Raw genomic sequence first — 12,749 nt, forward strand, 5'->3', positions numbered from 1 at the left:
CAAAAAGTCCTTGTAGTACACAACAGCAAACCCTACAATCTACGCACTATTTAGGCTTCGGCATCTGTACATCCATGTTAATGTCTGACCAGGAGAGTCGAGCCCTGCTGTCATTACTGTGCGCGACTCAGTGTGAAGTGCAAGCTGAACTCACCGCCTTTGACTTGGAGTGTCCTTGGGCACCCACACTCTTCCAGACATGGGCAGGGGGTCCAGTAGAGTGGACAGAGGCTGGAGAGTCAGAGCGCGAAGGGGGCCCAGCAGTGTCACCCGTAGCAGCACTGCTCAGCTGCTCCTGGACACACAAACACGTTAGTTCACATGGAAGCCAACAGTTGTGGGCATATTTTAACCGTGAATAAGGACACGATACGTTTTCAATTGATGCTTCCATTCAATATACTTTGAGATCCCTTTAGTTCAAAATCTCGCTAAACATAGTGATAAAGATCATCTCTGATAGAGGGGATACAGAACTAGCGCAAGTATGAAGACATTTGCCAACAGGTGTAGTATGGTCCTAGTCCTTGGTGCAGGTTACTTTGGGGCTCTTACTCTGGTGGAGTCCTGGTGGTCCAGGATGAGCTGGGCCACTCTGTTGATGACCTCCTGGTAGGACAGGGAGTTCAAGCAGCCTCTGTTGGCCGTGCGCATCTCCCCAATGAACTTGGACAGCACAGGCCTGAAATGACAAATCAGTATTGAATACTAGAGCGCTCGTACACCCATAATTGCCATTTGTGTGCACACGTTTCTGTTACGTTACCTGCTATAGTGAGGGAACATGACGCTGAGCCGATCTACGATTCTATCGTACACATTGGTGGGCTGTGGGGCCGGTGGCCTGGAAGCCTGGTTCGGCCTTGTGATAGGACGGTTAGTGGTAGCACTAGCTGGAACTCGAGCCATACCGGAGGGCAGTGCAACACTCTGATCCATGGCTGGGGCAGGAGGGGCTCTAGGCAACCCCGGGTGACCGTAGAGGGGGGCTCTCATGTGCACTGGAGGGCAAGGGAGCTGCTGGTGAGCCTGGGGTGGGAACAGCATCAGAGTGGGAGCCGGTTAGTAAGACCACTTGACAGGAGATTACAACGGAAATGTTCCAAAACACCTTGACAAACTGACATGGGGCAGAGGTAAAGCCTGGTGAGATGGTAGAGCTGTGTGTACATGTAGAAAGTGAGTTCTGTTCCTAACTCAGGGTCTTTTTCAAGCAACATTGACTAGATTGTGGGCTACCCCACATAAGAGACATCTCTTCCCTGAGAGCTGCTCTGCCTCTAGCTAGCTGCCTGCTCTGGCCCCAGGGACCCTCTAATGGGGAAGTGGAGCCCCAGGACCTGCCTGCCGTGTGAAGCCTGCACTGCATCTCAAGCCTGGCACCACTAGGGGAAAGCTCAGGCCTGGGGGCGGATGGATGGGACAGAGGGGAGGCAGAGGGGTACCAGGGACAGGTCTTCCTCTGGGACAGAGTATATCTGGGAGAAGCAGGGCACCACAGGCCTCACTCATCTGACAAACAGCTTCAAGGTATAGGCTGAGAATAGCCAATGCAGTTTCAAAGCATGTTACTAGGTGTTTATGGTCACAATAGCACCCTTACAATTTTATTGTTTTTAAACCCGACAAAGGCTGCTGAGCTAACATGCTGTTTGTCAGAATGGACAACAAAATAAAGACATCAGAAAAGTAAACCTTTGCTTAACTTAAAGTCTGGTTGTGCTGCATCTTACCGGTACAGGTGGGGGCCAGGGGGCACTGGGGACTGCAACTGGGGGTAGAGTGCACAGCCTGGTCCCCCTCTTCACCTGTTCCATCTGATCCTGGTACTGTGCCTGTGGAGAACAAAGCTGTCAAACAAATAGACCAGCCCTCAAAAGCCTGTGCACCTTATGTCCAATGTCTTCTGTAATGGTCACATTGGAAATGGCATCCCAACAGTTGAATCTGTGTTTGTTAGCATTGTTCTTTTGTACCTCAGTTGAGCGGATTTTCTCCTCTGCTTCTTGAGCACATGCTATCCAAGCCTCTGTGGCTGACTGGAGAATTTGGGAAGGTAATCTGAGGAGGATGAAGGAGAGAAGAGATTGAAACTGCTAAACTGGTTCTGGTGACAGCATGCAAGTGACTCTACGGGCCCTCGGTCTGTCCTGTGTTTAGTGTAACCAACACCTACCTGGGTGAGACTTCCTTGAGTTTGGCGAGGACGGCCCTGGCATCAGACAGAGACCTGTAGAGGCAGCGCAGGCCACGGCTACGCTGGTTCTCCAATATAGACAGCTAGGGAACATGTCAGTTGGGAAAGAACATTAGAGCTACCAATGGTATGAGAAACACTCACTACCCACACTAACAGAATTCTGAGGAACATGCAGGCATCTCAACATACACATTCAACCCACATACCTCTGCTCCCTGAGACCTCCTAGTTGCCTTGGCACACAGGTCTCTGCACCGCTTGATCTCATCCTCCAGGCTCATCTTCTCAGCAGCTGACTGGTTACTATGGGAAAGAATCACTGCACATTTAGCACAGCAGCAGCACAATGCTCAGAAGAGTTAGTGGCATGTTAACCTAAATGCCACTCATTAGGACGCATGTGAAAACACTGCAGGTGTTGTGCTGCTGTGTGTTTAGAAACATGTCAACATGCCTCAGCTCCAGGAAGTTATTCAGCTGGGTCTCATACTCCTTGTTCTTCTTGTGGATGTTCTTAGAAATGCTGTGGAAAATGAAAACAAAAAGTTAGAATCAAAGTTCATTCGTCACTCTCACCTATATAGACAACCAAATGTGCATTTATCAATGACTCCAATGAAGATCATGTTGAAGGTCCCTTTGACGTTCACTCATGGTGCCCATTTGGATATACACAGGGCAGGGCTAGACAGCGTTGGCCATACCTCTCCTGTGACTCCGCCAGCTCCTTTATCTCAATCTTTAAGGCCTTCAGTGTTTCCTGATTCTCTTTCTTCTCCTGTTGGTCCTTCTTCACCTCCTCCTCTAGCTTCTGCTGGAACAGGCCCAGCTCTTTATGGATGATCTGGAACACAAAACACCATCAGTCACTGGGCAAATCATCATGGACCTCTTCCGCCCACACTAAAACAGTAGTTTCAACTGCTCTTCCAGACAGAAGTAGGGTGAAGTGTTGCCCATAGACAATGATCTTGGGTCAGTTTTGTATTACTCCACTAATGATTAAGGTTAGGGAAGCTGATCATAGAGCTCTACCTAGGGAAACTTCACCCTGAGCCTTCCACACCAGTATGGGAGTACGCCTTTCTACCTGTATTGAAAGGTTGATTTCCTCTTGCTCTCCTTCTAGGGCAGATATCGCCGTTTGGCGTCTTTGCTTCACAGCGCCGTAATCCTGCTTCATTTGCTGGATCTGCTGCTCAAACTCTGCATTACTCTTCTCTTTCTTGTTCATGTCTCCCTAGAGCATGGAAACAGGAATGATAGAGGTCAATGATAGAGCACAATGTATTAAATACAAAGGCTTATTAGTTATTCAAAACTCACATTATTCCCTTCAAAAGGCTCATAAGGCTCCGTGTTAACAGCCACTTCACTAAACGTGTCACAAGTTACTACCTATAGAAAGGGAAAAAAACGAGACATTACATTTGGCCTTGTGATCGGTGATCTTAGAAACTTTCAAATGGAGTGAGGACAATCCCCCACCTGTACTTCCACTGCAGTCTTTCCAGGTGCCTTGGCAAAGAGAACAGGAGCATAAACAGTCTCACACAATCCCTGTTCATCCACACCGCTAATATAAAGGTCAAACGCCTCAAGGTTACGTGGATCATGGTTATTATATGACATGTCCTCCACTCTCAGAGTTCCAATGGCATGTGCTATTTCGTTGGCAGGCGGGGCTGGTGGAGCACCAAAAACAGGTAAAACATATGGGCTGGGGAGATTGGCGATCACCTCAAGATAGCCAGTGAATTCAACCGGGTTAGGCCGCACATTAATGGCAAAAGGCTCTTCATCATAATCCCTAGGTCCAGAGTCATGAGAGTTTGGGAGGAACTCCATAGCAGAAGGGTTTAGAGAGAGTCCATTGGTGATATCCCCTATGAAGTCTAGATTGTCCATTCTGTGAGTGTTGGTATCCTGCAGTGACACAGCGTGCTTCATGAGGCCCAGGAGGTTGTCGGTCATGACGAAGCGCAGCGACTCAAGGAGGAAGTGTTCAAGGCCACCTGCCTCCTGGATCTTCTGCTGGGCATCAGGAGGGAAGTTGTCCAGCTCACCGACCAGCAAGGGGTCCTGGGCCCCTAAGGGACCGTACTCTTCCAGGATCTGGGCAAAGTAGCTGGGAGGAAAGGCAGACTTACAGGTTAGAGGAGCCAGAGTCCATACACAAGGATCAGCATGACATCTGAATACACAACCAATACTTCAGGTCATTGCTTGGACTTGTGCATCCTCATGAGTCATTGATACAAGTTATAACACACATTTTCTGCAGACTAAGACCCTGCTGTCCAATACCCAAAGGAGAAATACCTGAGGCACTTACTCGTACAAACTCTCCTTAGTTGGGTCAGGGTTGTTGTCCAATATTCTATTGTAGTGGCTACTGCGACTGCCAATGTTGTACTGTCCCTCAAACTCTGCAACCTGATTTCGAAGATGATTGGGAATGCTGAATGGGTCAGTGGAGTCAAGGAACATTCTGCAGAGAAATTATGAGCTGGTGAGAACAATGTGGGGGTGTTCAATGGGCAGACTTAATGAAGACAGTGTTCTACAAAATAGGTAACTTACAAAGAGTCATGTAAAAAATCCTCGTCGTCCTCCTCTCTTGAGGTACCACCTCTCATTCCCGACAGGACAATAACGGACTAAGTAACAAAATAAAATTAGATTGGATGTCCAGAAAACACACAATAGCCTACTTCTCTAAGTTAAAGGCTAGAGTTACACAAAGCAACTTTCACGTCACTTGCAACTGCAACTAAAATTGCATTTCAAAACAACTTTGCTATTACATGAAGCAACTCCAAAGCAATTAAAATTGCATCCAACAGCCAATCAAATTGAAGCTGCTTGTTTAAGAACTCTAAACTCAACCCATGCGATCTGCTGCATTATATCATGTTTTCACAAATTAGTTGTTTATCCAACTGTTTGATTATTCTAACAGCAAGGATATAGAAGAAAAACAGCCTGTACAACCAACAGCTAACTAAGCTAGCAAGCAAAGTTCATGGTGGACAATCTGTTTAGGGAGAAGTTGGGGTTCGTCAAAATTAGACTGCTAAACCATGTACAATAATTTGTATACATCTCCTGTTCTGTCAACCCTGATTCGTTTTTGCTGCACAGCACTGAAAGCTGTGTTAACGTAACTGGGTCAGTAATCCAAACCTTCGAATGGTTCATGTGACAAGTTTGTTTTGATTGGCTGTTGCACGCAACTAGTTGCAAAAATTAGATGCAGCCAAGTTGCAGGGGTGTGTTTTTCGAAGCAACTAAAATAGCGTGGAAGTTGCATAGTGTAATAGCCTAAGTCCTAATGCTCACCCCCTTTGGCTCCTTCTGCTTTTTTTTGCGGTTTCTGTTCTTAGTCTTAATAGGAGAATTCTGAAATTGAGGGTGTTGATTATTAGTATATTATGCCTTACGTCAAATGCAACATTAAGACAGTTGGCTTTAAAAAGGAAATTATACAAATGTGGCATCCAACCATCAATACTTACAATTTCATTTTCAATCCCTGTCTTTTTAATCACTAAACAATGCCCGTCTGAAAGAGGTGGAAACAGTTAAGTTAACACGGCTGGAAACAGGAACAAGAAGAGCAGCAAAACTTACTGAAATGTTTGCTTCAAGTGGACCTTTCCCCTGGTAAGGAAGGTGTGCGGGTCCAAACGCTTACCCATTAATTCAAAATAATCATCCAGCACAGTGTGGCAGGTGGTGTACTGGTCTCTGTGCTCCTCCAGAGTCCAGATAAACAGCCTCATTTCCTGGGAAGGGGCCTGCTTCAGGTACTCCGTTAGAGTCAGGCCTAGGCGGCTAAAAAACTCAGGCATGGTCCCAAACTTCTCTATGAGCATGTCCTGCAGGGGGGCAAAATTTAGCAAAGGAGCGAGGTTGAGCTGCTCCAGATGGTCTGCATAGCGGTCAATGAACAGTGCTGCTGAATTCAGACCTGGGGAGATCAGGGGAAGACAGAAAATTAGCCAAGCTGGCCCATAAAGCATAGTCATGCCCAATTGTGTTGTGGCTGAGTACCTGAAGAGAACCAGTAATCTAGTGGTGAGAGGGTACAAAGGTATACAGCTGGGGAGGTCAGCATTGACCTTCAACACATGTTGAAAATGCAAATGTGTGCTGACCTGCGCTGTTCAGTTGGTGGGCCCAGTCGTGCAGCTTGGGGCTGGTGACCAGGCAGCTGCTTAGGCCATGGATAAAGACACGGGCCCACACCCGGTTCTTCTTTTCCAGGAGGAGCTCTACAACATCCCCCAGGGTCTCCACCTGCCTCTCAGTGTAAGAAGTGCCCAGCTTGTTCCCCTTGATCTGATCCAGGTCCATCCATGGCTTAAGGTTCTCCATCAGGACAGAGATGTTGTGGCTCTCAGCCCTGAATAGATCTATACGCTCACTGATCTGAAGCAGAACACGGTCCCCGTAAGCTAGCCAGGCGGGGGATGAAGCTGGAGAAGGGTGTTCAACAGTTAGAAACTGAGGATAATGTGACTAAGAGAAACTTTGGTGTGGTCAAAACAACATTTGGAAAGTAACAGTGATGTGGATTGCATCATGCATTTACACCGAACAAAAATATTAACTACTGACGAGTTAATAAAGGAAAATCAGTCAATTTAAATTCCTTAGGCCCTAATCTATAGATTTCACATGACTGGGTAGGGCCGCAGCCATGGGTTGGTCTGGGAGGGCATCGTCCCACCTACTTGGGAGCAAGGCCCAGCCAATCAGAATTATTTTTTTGCGTACAGAAAGGGCTTTATTACAAACAGAAATACTGTTTCATCAGCTGTCCAGGTGGCCGGTCTCACACAATCTCACAGGGGAAGAAGCCACATGTAACCACGCCAGCTCAGGACATCCACATGTGGTTTGTGGTTGAGGCCAGTTGGACATACTGCCAAATTCTCCAAAATGGATGTTGGAGGTGGCTTATGGTAGAGAAATGAACAGCAAATTCTCTGGCACAGCACAGGTGGACATTCTGGCAGTCAGCATGCCAATTGCACACTCCTTCAACTTGAGGCAACTGTGGCATTGTGGTGTGTGACAAACCTCCACATTTTAGAGTGGCCTTTTATTGTCCCCAGCACAAGGTGTACCTGTGTAATGATCGTGCTGTTCAATCAGCTTCTTGATATGCCACACCTGTCACGTGAATAGATTATTTTAGCAAAAGTGTTCAACAGGGATGTAGACATTTGTGCACAACATTGAGAAATAATATTTTGGGCGTATGGAACATTTCTGGGATCTTTTACGTCAGCTCATGAAACATGAGAAAGACTTTACATGTTGTGTTTATATTTTTGTTCAGTGTAGTCACAACTTTACATCCTTTAAGGGTGATGTCATTGAAACAGGTTCCTTTAGAAAGGAACATGTTGAATGTACATCCGTAGGAATATAATACATGTAAGATGTGTGTACCCTTCTGTTCTATGACAATGGTTTCCCCGTTCTCCAAAGGTATTTGATCATTCTTGGCTTGCGTAGACAGAGAAGCATCTTGCCTATGTTGCTTCCGCCTGAGTTTACGATCCTCTCTGGATTTTAACTTCTTGAGACTGGCAAGCAAAATGAAAAACATTGAAAAGATAGAAACCATTGCGATTGTGTAATAGTACTGCCTTGGTTAAAGATACGCTTGACATACAAATTGTGTTGTCTGTTCAGTAGGCAGTCTGATAAAATTAGTTGGGTATGGACATTAAGAGAAACTTGAACACAAAATTATTTAATCTCACCTTGTACATTTCTGATTTACTCTCAATGTTGCTTTACCCATAGGTTTGTCAATAGATGCTTCAAACTAAAGACAGAATAACATTCATTAGCGTGTTCTCCAAATTTGCAATGACTTAATAACGTGACAACTTTAGAAAAATTCCTTACCTCACATTTGACAAGCCCTGTTGAACCATAGATTTTAATATGACAGATTCTACCCCCACAGTCTGGAGTAAAGCACATTCCCTGCAGGAAATCCTGTGGGTAAAAACAGACATGAGTATACCAGAGGCAAGAGTAACGTAAAATAAAATTGGTATGCACTTGACCGTTGTAAATAGATGTTACCTTTTCATTCTTATCAGAGAATGCGGTTGCTTTTAACTTCTTCCAACAGTTGATATGGTACTCCACTTTGCAGCTTTGACAGCAAACCATCCGAATGAAACCCTATGAGTAAAGACAGCAGTTTGAGTGCTTAGTGAACATGTTAGAGGTCTGACTTTCATGGAGGCAATTTAGGTTGAACACATTTGCCTTTAACCTTGAAATCTGGATCTGTGAAGTAGATTTCTATTTTGGAATGTCCGTGGCAATTCTGATGCCGACAAATGGCATCTGGTTTAGGTGGAAATTTGCACATCTCTATGGATTCTTCTAGCAGCTCCTGGTTTGGGGTTAAAATAAAACAGAACAAAATCTAAATGACACTAAGCAATGACTTCTCCTGCCTCATTTCAACAGTTGAGTTGACCCAAACCCAAGTGAGATCAATGAAAACATACCTTGAAATAGTCCAGCTTACTTTCCTCAACAATAACTTTAGTAGTGGGCCAGGTCAGTTTACCAGGCGTTATCTTTTTCTTAACCATTTGCATAGAATCAGAAAACTGTTCCAGAGCAAGTGGAAATCTACAGGGGTGGAGGAAAAAAAACATTTCAGTTTAACCAGTGATGTGCAGCTAATTTCAGCGTGATCTATAAGTATTATTCCATTTGTATCTACCGGTTCTCCTTCTGATATGCCTTTCCAATGCCATAAAAAACCAGGCACTGAAACTTCCGCTCTTCAAAATGTTTGATCTTTTCAAGGTCTTTATGAGCTTCAGCAAGTTCCTAAATAGGAAAAAATACATTAGTACAAAGCCTGATGAGTGCAAATTTGATTTGCAGACCATATCAAAAAACCTTCAAAAGCAGTAACATTAGCCTCCCTTTGTAGCTAGCTATCACACAGAATGTTTCTTACCTCTGGTTGACCAATCTCTATCAGAGCTGAGGCATGGCCATAAATCAGTACAACTTGGTCAAGAGTACAGAGGCCAAGTTCCTGGGGAGAAAAAAAAAAAACAAGTTAATCAGCTGCTAGCTAACTTAGACCACCGCTACACTACATGACCAGAATTGTGGACACTTGCTCGAACATCTCATTACAAAATCATGGGAATTAGTTTGGAGTTGTACCCCCCCTTTGCTGCTAGAACAGCCTCCACTCTTCTGGGAAGGTTTTCCACTAGATGTTGGAACATTTCTGCAGGGAATTGCTTCCATTCAGCCACAAGAGCATTAGTGAGACGAGGCACTGATGCTGGCCGATTAGGCCTAGCTCACAACTCAAATTAATCCCAAAGGTGTTTCAATGGCGTTGAGGTCAGGGCTCTGTGCAGGCCAGTCAAGTTCTTCCACACCAATCTTAACTTTCTGTATGGACTTCACTTTGTGCACAGGGGCATTGTCATGCTGAAACAGTAAGGGGCATTCCCCAAACTGTTGCAAGCACCGAATCGTCTAGAATGTCATTGTGTGCTGTAGCGTTAACACTTCCCCTCATTGAAACTAAGGGGCCTTAGACTGAACCATGGAAGAATTATTTTTTTAAATCCAAACTTTAGTAGGCATCACACATTGGTGCAGGTACGGTTCTCATGGCATCCGCCAAACCCAGAATTGTCCATCAGACTGCCAGATGGTGAAGCGTGATTCATCATGCCAAAGTCCAATGGCGGCGAGCTTTATACCACTCCAACCGAGGACAGATGATTTTTACGCCTCAGCAGTCCCGTTCTGTGAGCTTGTGTGGCCTACCACTACGCGACTGAGCTGTTGATCCTAGACATGTCCACTTCAATACCAGCACTTGAAATTGATCCGGAAAACATGCTAGCTAGTTAAAATGTGTTGGTTAGCCACCTAAAGTGTCAAGACTTGGTTGTAGAGGAAATAAATAAATATCTGCTTCGCACTTGAGAACGCGCACCATGGCTTCACCTCCACATCTGAACAAGGTCTAGCAATGTTCTCTAAAAAAGCCCAGCGATGTACTCATTCTGCCAGTTACATTGAAAAAGTGTCTTAGAACAGAAGCAAATGGACAATAGAAACTCTTGCTACATTTGCGTTTAATATCAGTTAACAAATACACCCCAGTTTCCAGTTATGCTGCACCCTTCCTAATGCACACCCCGTGAAAGTATCCCTTTGTTACATTAGCCTTATTCTAAAAACGATTAAAATCTTAATCTACACATATTACTCCATAATGACAAAGCGAAAACCGGTTTAGAAATATGTCAAAATAAAAAGCTTAAATATATTACATTTAAGTATTCAGACCCTTTGCTGAGACTCAATTGAGCACAGGTGCATCCTGTTTACATTGATCTGAGACATTTCTACAACTTGAGTCCACCCGTGGTTAATTCAACATTTGGAAAGGCGCACACCCACCTGTATCTATTAAAAAAATAAAATTTAAGTACCACAGTTGACAGTGCATGTCAAGCAAAAACCAAGCCATGAGGTCAAAGGAATTGGCAGTAGAGCTCCGAGACAAGATTGTGTCAAGGCCCAGAATTGGGAAAGGGTACCAAAACATTTCTGCAGCATTGAAGGTCCCCAAGAACACCGTGCCCACAATTCTTAAATGGCAGAAATTTGGAACCACCAAGACACTTCCTAGAGCTGATCGCCCTGCCAAACTGAGCAATCGAGGGGGAAGGACCTTGGTCAGGGAGGTGACCAAGAAATCAAGCAACTGACAGAGCACCAGAGTTCCTCTGGAGAAAGAACCTTCCAGAAGGACAACCATCCCTGCAGCATTCCACCAAATCAGACTTTTATGGTGGAGTGGCCAGACCGAAGCCAGTCTTCAGTAAAAGGCACATGACAGCCCGCTTGGAGTTTGCCAAAAGGTACCGAAAGACTGACCATTAGAAACAAGACTATGGTCTGATGAAGCCAAGATTGAACTCTTTGGCCTGAATGCTAAGCATCACATCTGGAGGAAACCTGGCACCATCCCTACGGTGAAGCGTGGTGGTGGCAGCATCATTCTGTGGGGATGTTTTTCAGCGGCAAGGACTGGGAGACTAGTTGGGATTGAGGGATAGATGAACAGAGCAAAATACAGAGATCCTCCAGAGCGCTCAGGACCTCACTGGGGCGAAGGTTCACCTTCCTACAGGACAACCACCAAGCATACAGCCAAGAAAACACAGGAGTGGCATCGGGACAAGTTTCTGAATGTCCTTGAGTGGCCCAGCCAAAGCCCACACTTTAACCCAATCGAAAATCTCTGGAAAAACCTGAAAATAGCTGTGCAGCGAAACTACCCAGCCAACTTGAGGCTCTGCAGAGAACCTCGCCAAATACAGGTGTGCCAAGCTTGTAGCGTCTCACCCAAGACTTCGAAGCTGTAATCACTGCAAGAGGTGCTAAAACAAAGTACAAAGTTCCAAACAGCCCCTGGAAGCATCAGCACAAGAATGGTTTGCCAGGAATATTCATGGGTTTCCAAGGCCGAGCAGCCGCACACAAGCCTAAGATCACCATGTGCAATGCCAAGTGTCGGCTGGAGTGATGTTAAGCTCGCCGGCATTAAACACTGGAAACGTGGTCTCTGGAGTGAATTTCAAGTCAGTGTCTGGTGTGGCCACCAGCTGCATTAAGTACTGCAGTGCATCTCCTCATCATGGACTTTGCCAGTTCTTGCTGTAAGATGTTCCCCACCTCTTCTCTTCTACCAAGGCACCTGCAAGTTGCCAGCCATTGCAGAACACTGACATTCCCGTCTTGCAGGATATCAAGCACAGAACGAGCAGTATGGCTGGTGGCATTGTCATGCTGTGGAGGGTCATGTCAGGATGTGCCTGCAGGAAGGGTACCACATGAGGGAGGATGTCTTCCCTGTAACGCACAGCATTGAGATTGCCTGCAATAACAAACTCAGTCCGATGCTGTGACACCACCCCAGACCATGACGGACCCTCCACCTCAATCCGGCTCCAGAGTACAGGCCACGGTGTAACTCTCATTCCATCGACAATAAACGCGAATCCGACCATCACCCCTTGTGAGCCAAAACCACGACTCGTCAGTGAAGAGCACTTTTTGCCAGTCCTGTCTGGACGGTGGGTTTGTGCCCAACGTTGTTGCCTATGTCTGGTGAGGACCTGCCTTACAACAGGCCTATAAGCCCTCAGTCCAGCCTCTCTCAGCCTATTGTGGACAGCCTGAGCACTGATGGAGGGATTGTGCGTTCCTGGTGCAACTCAGGCAGCTGTTGCCATCTTGTACCGGTCCTGCAGGTGTGATGTTCCGATCCTGTGCCGGCGCTGTTACAGTCTGCCGCTGCGAGGACGATCAGCTGCCCATCCTGTAGCGCAGTCTTAGGAGTCTCACAGTACAGACATGGCAATTTATTGCCCTGGCCACATCTGCAGTCCTCGTGCAGCATGCCTAAGGCACGTTCACACAGATGAGCAGGGACCCTGGGCAGCTTTCTTTT

At 45.9% G+C, this 12,749-nt stretch overlaps 1 protein-coding gene across 4 annotated transcripts in view; it reads right to left on the reverse strand.

The window, feature by feature from the left end:
* The window catches only part of ttc3 (tetratricopeptide repeat domain 3), a 31,304-nt gene that overhangs the window by 2,117 nt on the left and 16,438 nt on the right, over positions 1 to 12,749 (reverse strand). For all 4 annotated transcript variants that reach the window (XM_024431915.2, XM_024431914.2, XM_024431917.2 and 1 more), the window contains 26 exons: positions 9,213 to 9,293; positions 8,970 to 9,079; positions 8,749 to 8,875; positions 8,508 to 8,630; positions 8,312 to 8,413; positions 8,129 to 8,221; positions 7,981 to 8,045; positions 7,664 to 7,800; positions 6,361 to 6,681; positions 5,898 to 6,173; positions 5,719 to 5,765; positions 5,543 to 5,602; positions 4,784 to 4,860; positions 4,536 to 4,691; positions 3,689 to 4,328; positions 3,527 to 3,598; positions 3,291 to 3,440; positions 2,905 to 3,044; positions 2,655 to 2,723; positions 2,407 to 2,503; positions 2,177 to 2,280; positions 1,977 to 2,061; positions 1,734 to 1,835; positions 767 to 1,029; positions 556 to 682; positions 155 to 295 (listed from right to left, as the gene is read on the reverse strand). In XM_024431915.2, coding sequence (XP_024287683.1) covers positions 155 to 295; positions 556 to 682; positions 767 to 1,029; positions 1,734 to 1,835; positions 1,977 to 2,061; positions 2,177 to 2,280; positions 2,407 to 2,503; positions 2,655 to 2,723; positions 2,905 to 3,044; positions 3,291 to 3,440; positions 3,527 to 3,598; positions 3,689 to 4,328; positions 4,536 to 4,691; positions 4,784 to 4,860; positions 5,543 to 5,602; positions 5,719 to 5,765; positions 5,898 to 6,173; positions 6,361 to 6,681; positions 7,664 to 7,800; positions 7,981 to 8,045; positions 8,129 to 8,221; positions 8,312 to 8,413; positions 8,508 to 8,630; positions 8,749 to 8,875; positions 8,970 to 9,079; positions 9,213 to 9,293 — 3,765 coding nt within the window. The remainder of the gene's footprint in view (positions 1 to 154; positions 296 to 555; positions 683 to 766; positions 1,030 to 1,733; positions 1,836 to 1,976; positions 2,062 to 2,176; positions 2,281 to 2,406; positions 2,504 to 2,654; positions 2,724 to 2,904; positions 3,045 to 3,290; positions 3,441 to 3,526; positions 3,599 to 3,688; positions 4,329 to 4,535; positions 4,692 to 4,783; positions 4,861 to 5,542; positions 5,603 to 5,718; positions 5,766 to 5,897; positions 6,174 to 6,360; positions 6,682 to 7,663; positions 7,801 to 7,980; positions 8,046 to 8,128; positions 8,222 to 8,311; positions 8,414 to 8,507; positions 8,631 to 8,748; positions 8,876 to 8,969; positions 9,080 to 9,212; positions 9,294 to 12,749) is intronic.

This window comes from Oncorhynchus tshawytscha, linkage group LG09 (assembly GCF_018296145.1).
Source record: "Oncorhynchus tshawytscha isolate Ot180627B linkage group LG09, Otsh_v2.0, whole genome shotgun sequence".
Lineage (NCBI taxonomy): Eukaryota > Metazoa > Chordata > Actinopteri > Salmoniformes > Salmonidae > Oncorhynchus > Oncorhynchus tshawytscha.